This window comes from Callithrix jacchus, chromosome 15, assembly GCF_049354715.1.
Source record: "Callithrix jacchus isolate 240 chromosome 15, calJac240_pri, whole genome shotgun sequence".
NCBI classification, from domain to species: domain Eukaryota; kingdom Metazoa; phylum Chordata; class Mammalia; order Primates; family Cebidae; genus Callithrix; species Callithrix jacchus.
The window spans coordinates 67,605,145-67,627,998 of NC_133516.1; the positions used below are offsets into that span (position 1 = coordinate 67,605,145).

Sequence of the window (22,854 nt, forward strand, 5' to 3'; positions counted from 1 at the left end):
AGTTGCTCAATAAATTGTTCTTTAAAGTGCAAGAAAGAAAGCTTCTTTGAATTAGTAAATGTTGGAAATAGATGCTCAGGTGCCACAAAGAAAAATTAGCACTGAGACAAAGGATCTTTCAGCAATATGATTTTTACTTCCTGGACTGCAGGAAGGGTACTCTCACTCGCCATTTTTCTATGAGTGTACCCTGGAAAAGAGAGCATCTATTTCCAACAGTAAATGAATGCAGTGATTCTTAGCTAGGGAGTGGGGCATATTCTACTAGGGGATGTGCCAAAATTTTGCAGGCAATAGTAAGAAGCAGAACATCTACAGTCTTAGAGCACAACTTCAACATTACAATGATCATCATTTATTTTCAGTTATAATCTTTAACTTATTATAGAATCCCAAATGGCATTAACAGAGGGGGAAAGCTGTGTAGTTTCAAAGGAAGCTCTGGGCTTCTACAGGTTTGGGACTTTGATCTCCTGTGGGCCTGGCAGCCTGTCCTTGAGGCCCTTCTGCAACAGGGTATGGCTTGATCACACCAGGCCTGCAGGCCACAGTGAGGAGTTTAGATTTCATTCTGAGAGCAGTGGGAGCCACTGGTTTTCAGCAGGTAGTAGCACAACCTTACTTGTACTTAAGTTTACTCTGGCCATGGAGGGAGAGGAAGGAAAAAGGGAGGGTCTTATAATATATTACTCTCATTTAATTTTCCTAACAACCTTGTAGGTAGGCATCTAGACCCCCTTTTCAGATGAAGAAACTGAGGCTCAGAGAGGGAAAGTTATTCATCCGAGACCACACAGTGAGTGAGCACAGGAGCCAATGCTGGACTCCCAGTCTCATGGTGCCCCATGGCCAGGCCCTGACGAGTGGCTACAGGGCTGACAGCCTCCAACCCCTGGGTCTGGGACTTCTGATTTATCTTCTTATAGCCCATGAAGCCCAGTCTAAGTGCCCTTGAGGATGTCACTGGCCAGAAGGAGGCAGATGAGTGAGGCCTGGAAATTGGGGTCAAGTTCTCAGTTGCCCCATTAGCAGATCAGGCATTTTTCTGGCCCCTCCCAGGGCCCCTATCCCTCATATTTGGGCCTGAGCCTAAGTGTGGTTTGGAGCAACTGAAAACTTTCAGGCTTCTGAGCCAGCATCCTATATCCTCTATGGGGGCACAGAGTCCTGGGGATGACCCTTCAATCCCTTTGACAAATGGTTAACAGCACGAGGTCTGGTCTCATCTAGGCCTGCCTTTCACTCCCACAGCTGTGTGACTTGGACAAGTCAGTCAACCCCTCTGTGCCTCAGTTTCCACACATGCAAAATGGGGGTAGGAGTGGCATCTTCTACCTTAGGGCCTGAGCTGTTGACACCAGGTGGTCACCCACCAACCAGACCATTACCCGAGCATGAGGCAGCACTTTCCCTCCAACTCCCTTCCTAGAGCAGATCACTTGGCCTTCTGCTGGCCACCGGGTGATCCCAAATAAGGAGGAAGCAAGTGGGTCTGAGTTTCTCGTGAGGGGTGTGGCTCTTCACCCTGGCCACCTGAGCTCCTGCATCTTCCTGGAGGGTCAACAGACCTCCTGGTAAACCATGAATTCACTGGCTTAGGATGCTCACCCTGCCCATATTTTGAGGTGAAGCTCAAGCCTTCAAGAGCACTTCTCCAGTATCTAGGTCACTCCAGAACCCTGAGGCTTCCATTCACCCTCATCTGCTTTATGGGTATTTGAGAAGACTCTGCCCTACCATACTTCTCTACTTGGGCTGCCTATGTTCTTTTGGGGGATTTGTAAAGGTGGACTTTCAGGCAGGGTGACAGGTGGGCAGGAGGTTTAGCTCATTCACTTACCCCCACTATGCTCCCCCCCCACCCCGAGCAGGTGGGAGGTGCTGGGAATTGAGAATGTAGAGGTGAGCATGGCTGCTCTGAGCCTCCATACCTCTCCTGGATGGGTCCTTCAGTTCACTGTTCTCAGAATTAAGCCCTGGAGCCTTTTTTTTAAAGACTCTAGGACTTCAAGCATTATGAATTTAAAAAAAGAAATAAAAAAGATATTATAAAAGAAAAAATACAGCTTAAAGAAATGATCAAGAAGAGAAGCAAATGCCGGTGTTGAGTTTTGGCTGTCCAGTGGCATTCTGCTTTCCCTTAGGGGATTTGGTCTCCCCAGTGGGGAAGTCTTGGTGATTATCAATCAAGTTGTCCCCACCTTCCTGGACTAAGCATGGGCATGTGATCAAGTTATGCCAATCAACTCCCATGGATGCTGTCTCCTGGGATGTAGAATCAGTGATTTGCTGGTGCCAGCTCACACTTGCTTGTGAGAGCTGATTGCTAAAATTTCAGGTATTTTGTGAGCTGGTTGTTAATTACAGTCATCATTATAAATCAATTACATAAACCTATAATTATATAGATTATATTTTAAAAAGCAACAAACACCCCAAACTTATCACCTGCTAGTTATTTTACTACATTTCACTATTATCAATTCCTTCTAGTAGATAGTCTATTGTATCTGCATGGTAGAAATACCATGCAGATAATGGTGTGCTGCTGCGCTTCTCGTCCCACCTCTGCATTCAGTGATGTCATATGGGCAACGTGGTGGTATTTACGCCAAGGAAATCAGCACCCACTACAAAAGAGGATTATCTCCCAACTAGAGAGCTGAGGGTTAACATTCACCAGCATCCACTACAAAAGAGGATTCCCTCCCGACTAGAGAGCTGGGCGTTAACATTCACCAGCGCAGCCTGCCAGGGAATCCTGAGTGATGCAAGGACCAGAAACAGCTGGAGCGAATTTTTCCCAACCTGCACTTCCCCAAAGGGACATTTACTCAGTGAGTCGTGCCACTGGTCCCTGCATGTTCCTGTTTCCTTCTGGGAACTCAAGCTGGGTTTTCCAGCCTTTGCTCCAACTTGGAGAACCCACTCCCATGCTGCCCTCATGTCTACACTATGCTGCCCAGTCGGCTTCTGTTGTTTACGACCAGTGTGCCTTAGTGGACCCATGTGGAGTGACATCGGCACACAGGCAGAAACAGGCTGAGGGAAGAACCATCACCCCAGTCTCACCCTGCAGCCACAACATCAGGTACACGCTAGATGTTTCCTGACAGTCCCTTTCCCCTTGCACCTGTCTTTGTGGAGTTGTTGCCATTGTCAGGATGTACAATGCTAAACCCACTTTTTCAACATCACATGTTCTCTGTAACAGCCTTTTTCCATAACGTCCCAAAGGCACGTGGAGAAGCTAAAAGGTACTTAGTTACTTTCCTAATGTCAGGCAGTTAGGAATTACTTGTCTTCTTTTCACCTTTAGTATCACACAGAGATGTGGTTAAAATATTTGGGACTGTGGATTGGGAGACCTGAGTCCTCATTTAATTTTGTGCCAGATGGCTGTGTGAAGTTGGGCAAGATGCCTCCCTCTCTGGGCCTCAGTTTCGTAACCCATATGATGATGACGATAATGATAATAGTAATAATAAGATACTATTATTACTTTTATTATAATTTTTTATTAATACTATTATTATTACTAAACAGTCTCAGTTTTCAGGGGTTTCCTGTGCAGTGCTAAGTGTGTTGACTCATATCAGCTCGTTTATTACCTCTAACAGCCCAGGAATAAGAATGATTTCACAGACGAGTAAACAGATTCTGAGAGGTGATGTCATTTCCTCAGCACAACATAGCTAATGAGTGGCACAGCTGGGGTTCAGACCTAGGACGTCTGCCTCTTAACTCTCTCACCACACTGCCACTTCCTAATGCCCACTTCTTAACGCCCACCAAGCATTGGGCTCGGGGGACAGACACCAGTACAGTAGCCTGTCCCTCAACACAGTCCTCTCGCTGTCATGTTCACATCCCCACTTTACAGAAGCAAAAGCTTCAGCTCTGACGACAGAAATGGTTTTCCCATGCCAGAGTGTTCTGGGCTGAATCATGCTTCCCCAAATCCATATGTTGAAGTTCTAACCCTCAGTTCCTTAAACTTGTGATTGTATTTGGAGATAGAGTCACTGTAGAGACAGGGACACTGTAGTTACTAAGTTAAGTTGAGGCCATTAGGGTGAGCCTAATCCATGCTATGATTGGCACCCTTATACAAAGAGGGTATAGAGACAGACATGCATAGCGGGAAGAGAATGTGAAGAGACATTGGGAGAAGACGGACATCCACAAGCCTCCAGAACTGTGAGAGAATAAATAGCTGTCATTTAAGCCACTCAGTCTGTAGTCCTTAGATGGCATGGCTGAGCTGAGGATCTGCAGGAAGCCAGGGGGTTGCAGGGAGACCAGGGAGTGGAGGAGTCTCTGCCCCCCGGCCCGTACCCACTGTGTGCTAGGCAAGTCCCTTCACTCCTGGGTCTCAGTCTCCCCATATATACCCTGGGATTGCTGAATCAGATGGTTCCTGAAGGCCCTTTCAGACCTGTTGTCTCATGGGTCCATGAGTCCCTCAGGCTCTTATTCCAACTGCTCTGACCCCACTGAGTGGGGTGTGCTGAAGGGGAGGCCCCAGGGAGCACTCCATTCTGCTGTTCTGTCTGGCTGAGCTTTCCCAAGGGCTCACCCAACAGCCTCCCTCCTCAGTGCAGGCTGCTTCCTCTTCGTCCTACTTCCTGGCCACTGCCGGCTCTGACTGCCTGCCGATCCAGCGTCAGATACTCCGATCACACTGTACCTGCATGTGACACTCTCCTCTGACCTCTGACTTCTTTGCCTCCTGCCTGCTCTCTCCCTTTGGGGTGGAGGCTAGGGCAGGTGGGTCCTAGCGATCCATCGGCCGAGGCACTAATTTCCACTGACTATAAATAACTCTGGGTCTGAAACCACAGCAGGGGCCTGGATTGCACCAGGAGGAGTAAGATAATCGTTGTGGGGTAAGGAGGGCCTGTATAAATAACTTACCCACCCTGTCTGGGCCTCTCGGGTGACAGGCAGGCCTAGAGACAGAGGATCTCTTCAGCCGAGTCGGGGCCTCTGTGGGACCCAGGCGGGGTGAAAGACTCGGGTCCTACTAGCATTAGGGATGGCCCAGCCTGCAGTTATACAGCAACATTTCTCACCCCTTAGCCCATGTGTCAGATGAGGAAACTGAGACCCACGGAGGAGAAGTAATTGAAAACTAGGTCTAGGCCTCTGGGCTTCTGGGAGCTAGAGGACTATTGCCAGGGATGCATAAGTTCTGGTCTCCCGCTAAACCTGACCTTCAGGAGCCAGTGTGGGAGGGTCCTGAAGCTGCTTGGTAGCGGGCAAGGCCTGGGGCAAAGGGCCAAGGGCATTGCCCTGGCCCGGGCTCTGATGGGCCAAGGTTTTGAGGTCACACATTTTCAAGTGAAGAGAGGCCTCGGGTCTGCCTGTGAATCAGCCACCCTTTGGCCCATCTGATGTCTGCATAGTGGGGGCATCAAGGCAGATGGTCTCACATAGCAGAATGTCTGAGCCTGGAGAAGCCTCAGAGACTACCAGACTAACCTTTTTTATTTTCCAGATGGGGAGACTGAGGCACGGAACAAGGTGGAGGGAGCTTGTAGAGGGTCTCAGTTGATAAGGGCCAGAGTCAGGCTGGTCTCCATGGGTCAGCATGGGTGGGCTGAGCACCCTTTTCCTGCACAGTCACATGCATCCCCCTGTGACCCCTACAAGACTAATTTTGCCTAAGGCCCCTGGGCCAGGCATGCTGTGTGTGTTCTCTCATTTAATCCACAGACAGTGTGGCCCCTGGAAGCCAAGCAGTGTCTGCTCCATTTCACAGATTTAACAAATGACACACTAAGAACTTATGTGATCTGTGCCCTAACCCAGGCTTTTAGATACTCGAGTTTAGCATTCTTCTTCAGTATCAGAGGTTTTCAATTTTTTCCCCTTTTTTTTTTTTTCCAAAAAGGAGTGTTAGGCCGAGTGCACTGGCTCCTGCCTGTAATCCCAGCACTTTGGAAGGGTGAGATGGGAGGTTCACTTATAGCCAGGAGTTCAGGACCAGCCTGGTTCACTGCAAACATTGCCTCCCAGGTTCGAGGTGATTCTTGTGCCTCAGCCTCCTGAAAATCTGGGATTATAGGCATGCACCACCCCACTGGCTAATTTTTGATACCTTGTCTCTACAAAAAAAAAACCAATAAAAAAAATTACTGGGCATGGTGGCACATGCCTGTAGTCCAAGCTACTTGGAAGGCTGAGATGTGAGGATCACTTGAGCCCAGGAGGTCGAGGCTACAGTGACCTATGATTGTTTCACTGCACTCCAGCCTGGGCCAACAGAGCGAGACCCTGCCTCAAAAAAAAAAAAAAAAAAAAAAAAAAAGGGAGTGTCTCTTGTTCATGGTGTGTGAGAAGCTCAGGGTCCCATCCATTCAGCATCCCTTTGTCCCGTCCGTGGGGCACTTCTGTGGAACCCCGAGGTACCAGGGAGCCTAGCGTGAGAACCGTTTCCCCAACCCTCAGTTTCCCTGCACTCAGTGAATTCACTAGCTCTATACAGCATGAACAAACAGACTAAAAACCAGAGTCTACAAAAATGAATCTGTAGCTCACAGGCTGGAGTTATCTGTGCTTTGCGATCTGTCCTAGGCTCCAGGCACAGCGAGTTCCTCACTGCCCACCCCGCCCCCCCCCCCATACACACCCTGGTTGTCGTCATAGGGCCTTTGCTCATGCCCCATTAACAGTGCGCGCTTCCCTTCCCATCTCTGCTCACTCAACTCCACCCTGTCCTTCCCGGCCTCACTCAGAGGAAGCTACTCCCGATTTTGTCCCCAGGCAGGTGGGGATCACTCCTCCTTTGTCAATCTTTAGAACATTTCCTTTTGCAGTAGTTATTTTTGTCAATAGCAGGCAGCAGACCAAGGAGGTCATGTGTCCTTTATTCGGGAGCCAGAGAGTGTAGGCACCAATCCTGGCTAGCACTTCCCTTTCCTGGGAATCTTTAGGGAGCTTTTGGGAGTAAGGAGGTCCTGAAGGGGTTCCTCCTTCCTCTCTGGCTACACTGAGGCTTTGGCTTCCTGCCCCTGGCTGCCATTTTTCCTATTAAATCCTGCCTTCCTCTGTGCCCTTGGAATTGTTTCCTTTTTTCTGAGACAGAGGTCTTACCCAGGGTGATCTTGGCTCACTGCAACCTCTGCCTCCCAGGTTCGAGTGACTCTTGTGCTTCAGCAGCCTCCTGAGTAGCTGGAATTACAGTCATGCACCACCACCCCCAGCTAATTTTTGTATTTTTACTAGAGACGGGGTTTCACCATGTTGGCCAGGCTGGTCTCGAACTCCTGATCTCAAGTGATCCATCCGCCTTGGCCTCCCAAAGTGCTGAGATTACAGGTGTGAGCCACTGCACCTGGTGTTTCCTGTCTGACGTCCTCTGCCCCCTTGAACCAAGAGAGGCTATTCTTGAAGGCCAGCCCTGTCTCCATCTGCCCACCTGTCCTGTGTGTAGCCCCATCACACAGACACTGCTCCTGAGAAAACATATGAAAGAGATCTGTGTCTCTTCCCAGAAGAGTACATGTGGCCCAAGCCTGCATATAGTAGGTACACAACATATATTTGTTCAATAAATAAGTGTGTGTCCACCTCCATCACTGCTTGGCATGTTAGAAGCAGAGGAAAGCAATGGAGATGTCCCAACAGTTCTGGGAGGTGGGTGTTATTATTAAGTCATTTACAGATGGGGAAACTGAGGCTCAGAGTGAGAGATGGTGGATTCAGATGGTGAAGCTGGGATTCAAAGTCAATGGTCTCCATATTCCTTCCCTTTTCTGAGCACACAGTAGGCATTTAGTGATTAGTGCATATCGATTCTGCAAAACAATAATGCCTTCATAGTAAGAATCAGGGCCCCTTATCCCCTGTCCTACAGTTGGATAAGAAGTGGCGCCAGGATTTACACCATGATACCGAGTTGGCCTTTTCCCCACTGTGATACTAGTCATAGACCCAGTTAGTCTGGACAGTCTCAGCTCATGCAGCAGCACCCTGGTGTAATTACTCAAGGGGCTACTCACCCTGGTGTTTCCTACTCAAGGGGCTGCCGTGAGGATCTCAGGGAACAATGTGTTGGGAAGGTCTGGCTCTTAGTTTGCTCACAGTAAGTGAGAGCCAGGGTAGCTTTGGGACTCAGGCCTCTGCATGGTGGGTCTGCCTAAGGCTCTTCCTAAAGCGAGGCCCTGTGGAAATGTTGCCCTTACAACCCATCTCTTCCACCACCTCTCTGAGTGCCTGACTATGGAAAGCACCTAGTGGACGAAGCAGCATCACTCATGGGACATGAGGACTCCCTAGTCCTGCTGGAATCATGTGGAAACCCTTCAGTCAGCTGCAGGGCAGGCTCTTTCTCTACCTGTCCTATGCTCTCCCTGCCACCCCATGGCCTGCAGAACTATTTGCCCAGCAGACTCTACCACCCCAGCCTACGACCATCAATAACATGCATTGACTGACATGTGGGTTTGTTTTATTGATGATTCAGAAGGATATGCAGGCGGCATTCTGGAAAGTGTCCACACATGATTCATCAGAACTTCACATTAAACTGTGCTTTTGAAGGATTTTTTTTTCCAGTGGTAGTGGTGATGGGGGGAGGTGCATAAGCTGTGCAAATCAAATATGGGGCTGATACCTATTTTTTAACACAACGATTCACATGCATTGGTCAAGCCCATTGATCTGCCTAAACAAGCCAACTTTCTCTTTTTCACTAATTAAAACCCAACGTCTCCCTTGAAGTCACACAGAGAGTTCCCAGCAGAGAATAATAATAACAGTAATGCTGAAATAACACCCACCATGTGCCAGGCACTAAGTGCTTTACACATACTACTTCGATGTTTACAGTGACCCTATGAAGACGGACTGTTACGATCTCACCTTACAGATGAAGAAACTGAGGCCCCATTAGATAACTGGTTCAACGTCCTACAGTTGGATAAGAAGTGGCGCCAGGATTTACACCATGATACCGAGTTGGCCTTTTCCCCACTGTGACACTAGTCATAGACCCAGTTAGCCTGGACAGTCTCAGCTCATGCAGCAGCACCCTGGTGTAATTACTAATGGTGCTGTGGTTTGGCTGGTAGAATCTTTAGCCACGCTATATTTCAGGTGGTTCTGAATCCTACCTTTTCTCCTCAGCTGCCTCCTCCATTCTGTTTTCTCCCCATCCAGGCCATGCTCTCCTCAAGAGAAGAGAATGTTTCTGCTCTTCCTCCCAGCACACAGTAGGGACCATCTCCGCTGCTGTGGGTCCACAGCCTCGCCTCCATTTTCCTTCCCTCTTCCAACCTCCTTGGGCTCTGGGGGTACTGACCAGCTCCCTCTGGGTGAACATGTGACCAGATCTGACCTATCAACCCACTCCATCTTTAAGCTACAGGGATTGGCTCAGGAGTGGCCACGTGACTAGAAGTGGGCCAATGAGAGCCTAGTCTGGGATTTTGGGGGGGGCGTGGCAGGGGCTCACAAGGAAAGTCCTGGCTGCTGTGGTGGCTGGGATAGGAGGATGTTAGCTTGAAGCTGCTGGAGCCCTCATGTGCTGACACCTGCCAGAAAATGAAGCCAACACAGTGGACAGTGGAAGTGAAAGTAGGAGAGGGAAGGACAGAGTCCTCCTGACAGCTTTAAGGCCCTGGAGCCAGCCGTGCTGGAGGCCAGACCTATCCCTGGACTTTTTAGTTGTCCAAATCAGAAAACTCCTTTTGCACATAAGCCAGCTTGAGATGGGTTTCCATCAGATGGAGCCCTCCTGGATAAAAATGCTCAGCAAATACTGGGCCTGGATTCATCTGCAGAAAACTTTTCAAAGCACTTTCAACTCACTGCAAATAGCAGAGTTTTTCTCCTCTAGGCCTCATACCTGACAGTCCTGGGCCTTAGCAGGGAGCACGAGCCACTTCATGTGAAGGCCCTGGAGTGGGGCTGCAAGGCTTTCCTGCTCATCTCTGGCCAGGCAGTGAATTCCCTATGTGGACCCTGTGTCTGGGCAGCGTCCACGCCTGACCCTGCCCAGGCTTCCACCGAGTCTGTGGCTGTTCTGGTTTCCCCATTAACCTCTCAGGGGCCCAGTGATCCTTGGACTGATGGAACACAGAGAAAACTAGAACATGCCAACAATACACGGAAGATCCCTGCCCCTGCTTCCACACCCTTCTGCTGCCCAGCCAGCGGCAGCCCCATGATGTTCTCATTCAATATCATATTCACATGCAGCACAAAGCAACCGCCGTCTCCCATGATCTGCTCTCTCATCCTCCCTTAGCCCTGCTGTCTCCTCCACTTGGGCAGGCTGTGGGATTCATACAAAATTAACCGGAGGTTCCGTTTCACAGCACTCTGCAGTATCCAGTTCCCACTCCACCCTACTGCTGCCCCATCTTTGTCCCCCTTATCAACCCCGCCAGGAAACACGCTATGTGGCAAACACCCAAGAGCAACCTATCATCGTCGCCCTTTCTGACAACCCGAGGTGGGTGCAAGTGTCAGGAAGTGAGCAATGAGGGCTGTGTGTGCAATGGCTCAGGGCAGTGCAACACTGGGCTCAGGGAACTGGAGCCATCTGTTCTATGAGTGACACGGGTGTCCTGTGTCTCTCCCCAAGCCTGCAGCCTTCTGTCCCATGAAAGGAGGGGCACTGGGACATCCCCTACCTCTTCTTTCTTCCTCCTTTTCTTCTTTCCACGAATATTTCTTGAGCCCCCAGGCAATGCATCAGGTCTCTAGCACAGCAGACTTGTCTTATCTGACTGCCTAATTCTTTCAAGGGGATGGGGCCCATGCATGTTGTTGTAAAAGAAACACTGGGGTGTAATAACAATGATAATAAACATCACTTTATAGGTGTCTAGGGTCTGCCTTGCACCTGGCTTATCTAATTTAATCCTCACACCATTTGCACGAGATGGGTACTGTTATTACCCTCACTTCGCAATTAAGTCAGCTGAGGCTCAGAGAGGTTAAATTGAACTCTCCCAGTGTCCCTTGAAGAGAAAGACACTCAGGATTTGAACCCATGTTTCTGGGATTCTACCATCCTTGGCTGGAATGGTGTGGAAGGAAAGGGAACCATAGAGGTCAGAAGATAAAGGTGTTAATCAGAATGAACAAAACCAACAGTGGGAGAGGAAAGGAGTAGAGCTCAGACAGGGGTAGAGGCTGCCCTTGGCCTCACAGGGGGCAGGTTTACCCAACAGGTGTCACCAAAGTTGGGTCTCCAGGTGGGACGTCCAGTACTGCCGGGCTGTGGGAGCTGAGCCACACCCTGAGCTGGCTGCTGCTGGTGCCCTGGGTGAGCACAGATTCCCTGTGGCCTCAAACCCCATTTGTCACTTGCAGAGATCTTTTTGCCTAAAATTAGCTGGATTTGAATGGGAAGGCTAATTTATGCATGGCCTGGAGCGTTTCCTATAGTGTGACTCAGAGGCCAGCTCCCTGCTCACATCAGCAGATTGGGGGTAGGGGGTGTCAGGAATGGCCAACCTAAGTCCCTGTGTCTGGAGCTGGCACAGCCTAGACCATGGAGCTTTTAAATTGGGGCTGGGGCTGGGGCTGGGCCAAGCATTTCTCTAAATCAAAAGACGGCCAAGTAGGGTGGGACAAATGCTCCTCATGAGACAGAGTAAAGGAAGTGTCCCTTGGCCCCACCCTATTCAGTCATTGTCCTACAGTGGATGCCAGAGGACTGTTCCCAGGTGGCCATGCTTGGCTCAGGTCTGAGTATGGGGCTGTGTTCACAGCCTGCTCTGACATGAACTGTGGCAGTTACCTCGAGCCCTCATACCCTCCTCCATAAAATGGGATAACAGCACCTGTTTCCAGGAGCACATGTCACAGAAATGCATAACAGCCTTGTACAAAGTACAAAGTATTTCTGATGTGTGGACATTGGCCACCATTCCACGGTTTCCGGAGAACGTGCCCACATTTTCCCCCAGCGATGATCCTCATAATGAAAACAATACTAAGAACTGACATTGATTGAGCACCTTGATGCTGGGCACTGGATCTAATCTTATTCAATATTCACAGCCCATTTTATCGATGGGGAAATGGAGGTGTTTAGTCTCTGGGGCTGGATCTCACCACAAAGAACTACCTGTGTGTCAGGGACTGTTCTAAGCTACTTCATTTTGTTCTCCCCCAGCCCTGTGAGGTAGTCACTATTACTAACCCTGATTTACAGATGAGGAAATGGGGGCACAAAGAGTTTAAGTAACTTGCCCAGAGTCCCACAGCAGGTAAGTGGTAGACCTGAGATTTGAACCCGGGATGTCCAAGTTTGGGTCTGTGGCATTATGCTCTTCTGCCCCTCCCCAAATCTCTCCCAGCCCTGCCCCTCCCAGCCCCCTGGGAGATACTTCTAGGGACCAATGTGGCAGGAGCTCCAGGGAATCCTATGATGGGCTTTCCCTCTCCTCAGAGATCTTGCCCATCAGAGATCTCATTTGGTTCTCATGAACAATCAGGAGACCAAGTCTCAGAAAGGTCAGACAAAAAGGCCCAAAGGCACATGGCTGGCAGGCACAGAGCACGAGAGATGTTATTATTGTTTCCATTTCACAGATGAGGAAACAGAGTTCTTTACTTTTCACCTAAAGCCTCACTTCTTACAGCATACCAGTTATTCTGTGGAGTTCCCTCTAAGAAACGCTGCTGTAGGCCATACTACATGGGCTTTCCCTTCTCTTTCCTCCATAGCCAAGTCCAAACACCTCCTTCAGGAAGGCTTCTCTGACCTTCACTGCCCAGCTGATTCACCACTGCTGGGTCCTGGGGCCCTTGCTGCACTTGGTCTTGATTATCTGCAGTCTGGGTTGCTTAGCTGTCTGAGAGTTCCCCCACCTTAGGCTGGGACTTAGTAGCTGTGTCTCAGGGTTTTACTGGGCCCTCCACTGTTCCAGGTACCAGGTTGGGTACAGGATATACAGACAGAGCAGACAGAGTTCCTGCCTCAGGTGGGCAATGCCCCCCAGCAGTACAGAGTGGGTTCCCAGGAGCCAGCCAGAAATGGCTCTGCAAGGGTACTGGAACTTGGTCATGTGCTGCCCAATTTCCCAGCTCTGGGAAGCCTTTCTGGTGGGAGGGGAGGGTAGTTTTCTTAACTAGGGTCCACATCCCACTTCTAGGGAGTCTGGAAACCCACAAATAGTGTGAGTCACACCTCTTGCATGTGGTTGGCTGATTTTCTGGAGAGAGGGGTCACAGTGCCCATTAGCTTCTCCCCAGGGACTGGGGTCCAGAGACATTTAAGATTCCTGATTCAAGGCAATCTCTCAGTCCCTAATCAACAGGCAAAGATCACTTGAACAACCTTGCCTACCAGCAGTCCTTGTATGCCAACCTGATGGTGGAGGGGAGCATGGACCCTTCTGCCAGGGATAAGTAACCACAAGAGGCTGGGACCCAGAACTCTCCAAGCAAAGCCTATGCCCATTTTAGGGCCAAATGCAGCTGTTTTTAAACCCCACACCAGAATTGTACTATGAGGAAAGGTAACATCCTCTATTCCCACCCTCCCCACCAAAACAAAACAAATAGCACTGAGTGAGAAAACTTGTTTCTAAACTTCTGCCTTGGCTCGGCTCATGGACAAAATGTCAGTAAGAATAGTCAATGTGGGAAGAAGAACCAGTTTTAGCTTTTCTTTCTGACCCAGGAGAGCAGACAAAGAGGGACACAGACAGCTGGGAGTTACTGGGTGCAGTGGAGTGTAGGCACACGTGATTCCTGGACTGTCAGGTAAGCCCTGGTGGAACCCAGTAGCCCCTGCAGGAAATGCTCCCAGGGCTGGAGTCCAGCAGGGCCTGGGGCTCAGAGGAATGGAGAGAGGAGACAGGCTCCCACTTCTCCTTAGAACAGTCATGGCTGCCACTTTGAGCACTACTGAATGCCTAGTCCTGCACTAGGCATTGTCAGGCAGGCATTGGCCCATTTTCCAGGAGAAGAAACCTGTGCAGCCTTGCACAAACTTGCAGGGTTGAGAGTGTCAGCGCAGAGCTTCACACATATGCCTGTAGGGTTTACGTAGGAAATGCTTCCTTTCCGTGGTGAGCAGAAGGTAACTTGTGGCAGGTCACCCAAACCATGAGCTCTGGTGCCCAAGCTAGGCTGGCTTCCCTTGCCTCTGTTTTGGGGCAGAGGACCTAGCTTTGGGCCCCTCCAGAAAAGCCCCCAGGAACTGAAACACTCTCTCTAGAGATCCCAGGCCTGTTCAATTTTGGCAGGTGCAAGAAAGCCCCACTCCACCCTCAGGACAGGACACACAAGGACATCTGTCATGCTTCCCGTCACAGCCATCTTCCTACTGCTTTGTCTATCCAGCAACTCTACAGCCGTGATGCCCCAGAGCCCCAGCAATCCCCAAACAGAGTCTGGATTTGGCAGAGAGACTTGATTCCAGCCCAGCGGCAGAGGACTGGCTGCATGTTGGTGGTGCTACAGTTCTACACTCAAGCCCACTCTAGAGAATTCCTGGGGCTTAGAGAAGGAAGAACTGGGCCTGGGTGGTTGGAACCTCAAAGCCAACCACTGTGGAATAAGTGGGGAAAGCAGAAGCCCCTCCTGGGCCTGGGTGCAGGTCCCATGCTGGTCCCACCCAGTGGCCCTTCTGCCTCTGCCTCAGACTTGTGCCTCCCATATTTACAGAATGTGGAACCTGCCGCTTTGCGGCTACGGGGTCCCTTGTCTCCAGAATACAGTCTTGACCCACCTCTCTTCCTGCTGTTCTATCTGCAGGTGGCTTGGGTCATGCCCAGCCAGTGATGAGGCTCTGTTCCCCGGCCTTTCCAGAGGGGCTGACACTCAGCTAGAATATATTACAATGGCCATTCTGGCATTTCAGCCTTTTTCTGAAATATCCCTGCTGTTACGTATTATGAATATGGCCCCTGCGGCCACTTCAGATGGTGGCCATCTAGGCTGCAGCCCTGGGTTCAAGTCTTGAACACTTACCTTCAACAGGTGAGGTTTTGAGGCGCCGGCAGATGGCTTCAGTGTCCCCATAAGTCTCCTTGATCTTGACCACAGCCTCAGTGCCCCGAAGCTCCATGAGTGAGCGGAGCTCCTCCATTGTGCACCCGAACTCGCCCCCATGGCTCGACTCATTTCTTTGGTTTTTGGAGTAAAAGTCGCTGTTGGTCATGTCACCCATGTTTGCTGCAGTCCCTGCTCGGGGTCGGCCCAAGGGTCAGCGCTGGACAAGAGGCTGCCAGGTGATGGCTGTTTGTGGCTGTCCTCAGCACACCCTCACTGGTCAGCTGTGGCACCAGGTGGCCGACTCCCAGTCCTGGGGGGTGGGGGTGGCCGAGGCCGGCTGGTGACAGCAGTGGTGAGCTCCAAGGGATGTCCCTGGGTGTGGGACGAGGTCCAGGGGCCAGAGGGGCTCAGGGCTGTAGACCCAGGAGTCTCCATTCAGTGGGGCCCATGCTGCTCTCTGGAGCTGGCATCTACATGGTCAGAGGTGGTGGCTCCTGTGGGACAAGCACAAAGTGAGTGACAAAGGCCAGGCACTGGAGGCCACATGGGACAGGTGCTCAGGAAGGCCCCAGACACACACACAGCAACCCAAACAATACTGACTACACACATACACACACCCTAACATACCAGCTCACACTGCAAATCCAATCGTCCTAGTGTCAACCCAGCACTCCACGATATGCCACCCTCAAGGCATAGCGTGATAACACGTTAACTCCCTATTTGTGCACTGTGCTGTGGAACACACTGGCTTCACAGCACACACCCGTGTGTACACACATCCCCCACACATACCTTCTGGCATGTCCTTGGGCCCTACGCCACTGCCACACACACACCAACACTCAGACCCCACACACCAGCTTTGAGCCCCACCCTTTTCCCTCAAGAATTGCTGTGCTAACAGGCCCTCTGAGCACACCCAGACTCCATTTCCCTCCTTCTCTCACTATCCTTGACATGTTTACACATGCCTCATGCCCACACAATCTGGGATACTCTCCCCCAAATACATTGTTCCCAAGCTCCCCCCAAGTCCTCCCCCCATGCCACCTGTGCCCATCAATACACTCTTCTCCCACATCCCTCCCCACTCGGGTCTCACAGGCATGGGGATGGGAGAAAGCCCTCCACCTGCACCCACAGGCCCCCACCGTATTAATCGAGGCCCTCAGCCTGGCCAGAGAAACCAGCTCATGCATATTCACAAGAATGTCATTGAGCCCAGAGCTTGGTCCCAGTATTAGTTCAGGTCCATGGAGCCCTCACCTGGAGTGGGGTGGGGGTGTGGTCCTATAGACCAGCACCACGGACAGCGGCAGCCAGTCCCTCTCGGGAGCTGAGGAGGAAGAGGAGGGAGCCCTGGCTTCTCCCTGCCCGCCCGCCCGGCCACCCTTGCAGGAGTGCGGCATCTGTGGGGCTGCCAGGAGAGAATCCAATCCTCCCCGACACCCAACACCGGAGGCCGAGGCCCCAGCAAGCGTTGGGTGACAAAGGGCCCCAGCTGAGCTCGGCTGGGCCTGGCACACGGTTCGGCCCCGCCCAGCGGCCATGGACAGCTGGCCATCCTGGGCCCAGGACAGTGAGGGGAAAGGGTGAGGGAAGGAAGGCAGGACTGACACCCTTCCCAGCTTCAACTCCTCCTTTGCTTTATCTCTTTCACAACCCTTTCGTCTTTCACACCTTTGAGAGCTGGAGGCATTCTAGAGGTAATTCACTTTCCCAGAGGGGAAGCTGAAGCTCAGAGAGGGAAAAGCACTTGTCCAGAGCCGCAGGGAGCCAGAGTGCTGAGGAGCGCAAAGGGAGACGGTCTCCCGGCTCCCAGGCCCGGGCTCCTCCCCTCCCCTAGGGGGCGCTCCTGCCTTTGTCTCCGATGAGCCGTGTGGGAAGGTGGACTGTTCCAGGCAGCTGCTAAGAACACAGGATCTGGCCTCGGAGTGATTTGGGTTCAAATCCTGGTTGTGGGACCCTGGGCAAGTTCCTTCATTTTTTGGAGCCTTGGTTCACTTATCCGTAAATTGGCAAAACAGTCACTCTCCCCTACCCCCACCCCTGACTACCTCCCACTTTACTGAGAACTAATTTTAAACTGTATTCAAATCCGGTGTGTTTCTGGATTTGGGGCTTTCCGGCCCTGGGTCACAGGGTGCTGGAGGCACAGGAGAAACTTATATGTCTTACACAAGGGAAACTTTTACTCAGGAATGCAATAGGAAGATTATTTTTACACTGGGACCAACAAGTGTCTTATGGAATAGAACATAAAATGCATGTGATGCCTCGAGAAGAGACATGAAGACAGGAGACACCAAAGAAACTGCACGCCTGGTGCTCCTACCTACAATATGCAAGAGAGGCCATGCTCCTTGGCCATGGATGGAACACACGCCATCCACAGAATCCATGAGTTTTGACCCCAACAATGTATTCCTGGGAGGAGAAGGTGAGGCAGGGACCAAGAATATGAATAAAAAAACGACAATACTCTTCTGACATTTCTTAAGCATCTACTATGTACCAGGAGCTGTGGGATGAGTTCTGTATCATCCATCCAAGGTAAATTCTAGGAGGGTGGGGTTAGTAGGTTTTGTGTGCTGCTCTGGCTAGAAAAGCACTTAGTTCCTTGTAGATACCTAGTAAATAATTGTTAAATGAATAAATGAATGAATGAAAAGCAAATAGATACTACCTCATTCTCTACAACCCTGTGAAGTGGATACTATAAGTATCTCCATTTTATAGACCAAGAGAATGAGGCTCAGAGGGGTGAAGTCATTTGCCCAAGGTCACACAGTGGGAAGGTCCCAGGAAGTGGAAGATCTTTTAAACCTTCAACTTTGGACTCTTTCCCACCACCCAGTAAGAAGGGGCTGATAGGGTGCTGGTCTAGGATTCTACACCTCTCTGAGGATAGTGTTGGTATTTGCAATTTGGGTTCAATGCTCTCCTCCTCCTGCTACAAGCTAGTGCAGAGCCTCAACACAGCTCCCTCCCCAGTCTACGGCCAGCCACAGGAGGCAAGGAGAGACCTCTGAGAACATGTGGGCCCTCATTCAGGGTTGGATGAGGCACAAGGCCCAGTGCAAGGAGCAGGTGGGGGCTTTTGCTTTAAGCAGTGCTCTTCCTGCTGCCTGCTCAGTGTAAATGCATTTTGTGTATATTTAGGAAGCTGGGTAGAGAAAAACCAAATGGCTGGAGGAAGACAAGGATAGAATGAGGCAAACGGGCTACAGGTGGGGCAGAAGGAAGGAAATGAGGTCAGGGCTCCTTCAGGCCAATGCAGTGGTTGAGGCTTCTAGGGGAGACGGTCTCAGATGCTGGGGGAAGGTTGAACCCCTGCTGGGTGGGAGGGGGGCAAGTGCTGGGGAGGGGATTTGACAAAGAACTTTCCAGAATAGGCTTTACTTTCTCAGGGACAAGAGCTGAGATGCTGAGATGAGGAGATGCAGACTCTGTCCAGAAGGAACTTGGGGCTGACCTGGAGCCCCAGGGGGCCTCAGTCCTTGACACTTACATAACAAGCCTGGATCTGGTGAAGGCAAAGGCAGTGAACATTTACCACTCCACACCCGCACTAAATTTACTGGCGCAGTAGAAATCACCTGTGATTCTGAGCTAGTTGCCTGGCTTCTCTGGCTTAGCTTAAGCATCTATAATTTGGGGCTACTGATATATAACATTGCATGACTGCCACGTGATAAGCATTTATTGAGCACTTATTAGGCACCAAGGACTCTGAGTGCTTTACAGAAACAGCTATCTCAGAGATGGTGCAAGGGATTATGCATAGGGCTCCAGAAACCACCAATTCTGAGTTCCAATTCTGGCTCCTTCATCTCCCAGCTGAATGGGAAGGAAATTAACTTTGATTTCATTATCTTAATAAAAAGAAGAGGGGAATAAGAAGAGTCTACCTCATAGGTGTTATGAAGCTTAAACAAGTTATTTCATTTAAAATACTTAGAACAAAGCCCAGAACATAGTAAGAACTCAAATTATTGCAATTATTATTGTCAATCCGTAAAACCACTTTATGAAATCTTATTATCCCATAGAAAATATGAGGAAACTGAGGCCAAGAGAGATGAAGAAAATTGCTCAAGATCATGACTAGTGAGTGGTAGAGCTGAGATTTGAACCTAGGCAGTCTGGGTCCAGAGACACACTCTTTTTTTTTTTTTTTTTTTTTTTTTAATTTTTTATTGGATTTTAGGTTTTGGGGTACATGAGCAGAGCATGCAAGACAGTTGCGTAGGTACACACATGGCAGTGTGCTTTGCTTTTCTTCTCCCCTTCTGGGGAGAAATGCCAGAGACACACTCTTAATCAGGACTCTTTTGTTCTTCCCCTGGTGAATCTCCTCATGAGGTTCTTATGACACTTAAATGAAGTGCCATATGTGAACGAAAGTGCTTGGCAAACCACAAGGGACTTTCTAAACCCGAGGTGCTGTTTTCTATCTGTCCCTGTGCTACCTGTGGCGTGGCTTACAGGCACTGATAATTATGTCTCTGACAGTATAAGCAAGCTATGAGAATCGTTAGCAGCAATTATATCTGTGATCACAGCAGTAGGCATGAGTTAATGGGCTACTGTCGATTTTAATGACTACTGTGATAAGATGAACAATGATCTTCAACCATCTATCCACCCACCCACCCATCCATCCATCCATCCATCCATCCATGTACCCATCCACCTGCCCACTCACCCACCCATCCTCTCATCCATCCATCCATCCAGACACCTGCTCACTCACCCACCCTTTCATCCTTTTATCCATCCACCCACCCACCACCCACTGACCCATCTACCCATCCACTCATCCATCCATCCACCCACCCACCCACCCATCCATCCATCCATCCATCCACTTACCCATCCAACCATCCATTCAATGACTGCGTTTGGGGTACTACTTGGTGCCAGGCACTGACCAATCCAGAGAGGATCCCAGCCCTCTATGAGCCCAGAGTGAGGAAGAGAGACAACTGAATTAGTGATTTCTATGACTTGAAGTGTTTGCTATTATGGGGACCCCCAGGTGCTCTGGATACACAGAGCAGGAAGACTTGACTTGGCCCAGGGTAACCAGAAATCCATTTCCTCTCAGCTCCAAGTAGGGATATTTTCTTTTCTTCTGCAGATAAAGAAGGACTTAATAAAAAGATGAACCATGAAGACACTGAAATACACAACTGTTTGTCAGCAAAAGGTGCAGAAAGAAAACAGTGTGAGCCAGTATGGAGGGATAGAACTCTGAGATAACAAAAGCAACTAAAAATCAGAACTCTACCTGGAAGGCAACTGATCTTATACTTCCTTCTCTCTTTCCTCTGATGGGGCTTGTTCCCTATCCCAGCTTCATTTCATGGGCAAAAACATGAGGTCACCCCTATCTCGGCGTTTTGCTTTTTCATTCCAAGCGGTGGAGCTCACTTTGATGCTTGCTCTGACAGTGAGATTTGCTGGAAAAGTGTGAAGTCTACCAGCACAAAACCTACTTGTATGAAATGATAGAAATGATCTTTTCACAGATGGACAGAACTGAGGACCCCATAGTTTGCATAGAATCCTTCAGATGCCTGACTCCTGCAGATGTACCATGTGTCTGTTCAGAACACTCTTCTCTACCTGGGCCTTCTCCTTCATAACAGCCGCTGTCCTGTTCAGCCTCAGTGTCCCTTCTTTGGAAGCCTTTCCTGACCACCTAGACTGCATATATGCTTCTGACTCCCAGGTGCCTCCCAGATTGTAGAACACTTCACACTTTATTGCTTGAACCTGCTTAACTGTTTTCTTTCCCCAGGATTCTGAGAGCACCACATGGGCAGTTGCTAGATCTCTTCTGTACCCACTGCAGTGTCTGGCATCCAGTAGGCATTCAATAGATATTTGGTGTTGGGTCTGCCATCTATGGAATGTGTGATTTTAGGTAGGTCCTCAGACCTCAGTTTGCTCATCTATAACATGGGCTAGTGATTCCTACCCTGCCCACCTTAAGAGTTTTCTGCAGAGGGGAAGTGGGGGCTTAGGAAAGATAACAAAATCAGCAGTCATGGTTTTTCATTGAGATGCATCCCCTGCCTTCCACCGCTCAGTTTCCCTTCTTTATAATGAGGGATCAGTGTGAGACTGAAACTGGGGCAGGTAGCTGTTCCCTCAGCCACAACCCCACCAGATTCTCAGGCTCTTGCTGCCTCATCCAGACATCATGTGACCTGCCACTCCAAGGCTGAGAGACTAAATGAACTGTGTGACCTTGGAGAAATCATCTAACTTTGCTGGGCTTCCTCTGTAAAGTGGGGATGACCCTGTTTGTCTTACACAAGCTGCTTCAAGGACCCAGTGAGAGCCAGCTCCTGGCCCAGAGCAGATACTGAAACTCTGGCTTCTTTGAGTGCCCCTGCTCCCCTCCCCCTAGTTATTAGCAAGTGTTCCTCCCTCATGGTTGCAATGAGTTCACTTACAGCCAGCTCTCAACACTGCACAGCTGAGCATGCCTGTCCTAATCAATGGGCACACAGGCCTAGGCAGGGCCTGCAGCCAGGCCTGGCCCAGAGAAGTTGAGCAACACACTGGGGGTCACACAGGCAACTGAGACCATAGCCCAGTAAGAATCTCCTCTCTGCTTTTCAAGCTACAATAGTGTGACCCTGACCAAGGTCCTTTCTTCTCTGGGCCTCAGTTTCCCCATGTGGAAAGTGAATTAGATTAGTGGGATTAGATTAGTGCTCTCTGGAGTCCCTTCAGGCTCTGATGTGCCAAGCCCTTCAGAATCCAGGAGAACATTCTGACAATATTGGATTTATGCATTTCAGTTTCATCTTATTAGCATTTAAATGACTCTATTGTTACATTTCAATGACTCGAGAATAGGTTAGGGGTGCCTTAATAAAAAGTCTTTGCCAGGAGGGAGGCTGACAGAAGAAGGAGCAATTTGTGTGTGTGTGTGTGTAGTTAATTTAACAAAGAAGGAATCTATCTTTCAAAGGAAGAATAAAAAAACAAAAAAATCCCTAAACCAACAGCTTTTCAAATCCTAACTGAAGGATGGTAGCTGGGACAGTCATACATGAATTATGTGCTAAAAATAACTTCTGGATTCCAAATTCTTCTGTTTTAAGGCATGCTGAATTTAAGTGCCACCTTAATATGTATTTTTAAGGTCACCTTTCCTTTGAATCATCAATGACTGATGTGGGGCACAAGTCCAGTTTGAAGATCCCCAGTGACAGAGGCCTAGCTCTGCTAGTTACTAGTTATATGACTTGGGCAGGGCTCTTAACCCTCTGTGCCTCAGTTTACGCTCTCCAACATGGAGACGACCCTACGGCCTCCCTTACATGGTTTTGTAAGGATTAATTGATAAAGAGCTAGCATAGTTTCTGGCGACGAGGAAACACTTGTTACATGGTGACTGTCCTATGATAATTTAACTTACTCCCTGCCTCCGATCACTCACAGACCAGTGTGCCCCCCCTCCATAGTGCCGTAGTGCCATCTTTCAAAGAGAACTCAGCTCTGACTTTCCCATGCCCACCAGGCTCCCTGGCACCTCTCAGATGGCTGGGATGCCTCCAGCTTGTTGGCACAGCAAACAAGGATAGTTTCCCTCTGTTCTGGTCTTGATAAACTACCTCTAGTTCCCACAAGGTAGGATGTTTGCTTTCATCTCCTGGCTTCAAATTCTGGGCTTTCTGTAGGGCCCCCACTGCCCCAGTGATGGGAAACCCTCTTCCTCTGTGCCAAGCCCAAGGAAACAGATGAACTCAGCCTGCAGCTGGGGGTGGAGGGCCAAAAGCTCCTCCCTTGTCCTCACCCAGAGAGCCTCAGCCATTCTCTTAGATAACCCCCTCTGGGGGAGGCAATTTCCTCTGCATG

The 22,854-nt window shown here is 49.8% G+C and overlaps 1 protein-coding gene across 19 annotated transcripts in view; it reads right to left on the bottom strand.

The window, feature by feature from the left end:
- Positions 1-22,854, bottom strand: part of ATP2B2 (ATPase plasma membrane Ca2+ transporting 2) — a 392,914-nt gene that overhangs the window by 114,567 nt on the left and 255,493 nt on the right. For all 19 annotated transcript variants that reach the window (XM_035276284.3, XM_035276294.3, XM_035276289.3 and 16 more), the window contains one exon: positions 14,944-15,461. In XM_035276284.3, coding sequence (XP_035132175.1) covers positions 14,944-15,142 — 199 coding nt within the window. In that variant the 5' untranslated portion in view covers positions 15,143-15,461. The remainder of the gene's footprint in view (positions 1-14,943; positions 15,462-22,854) is intronic.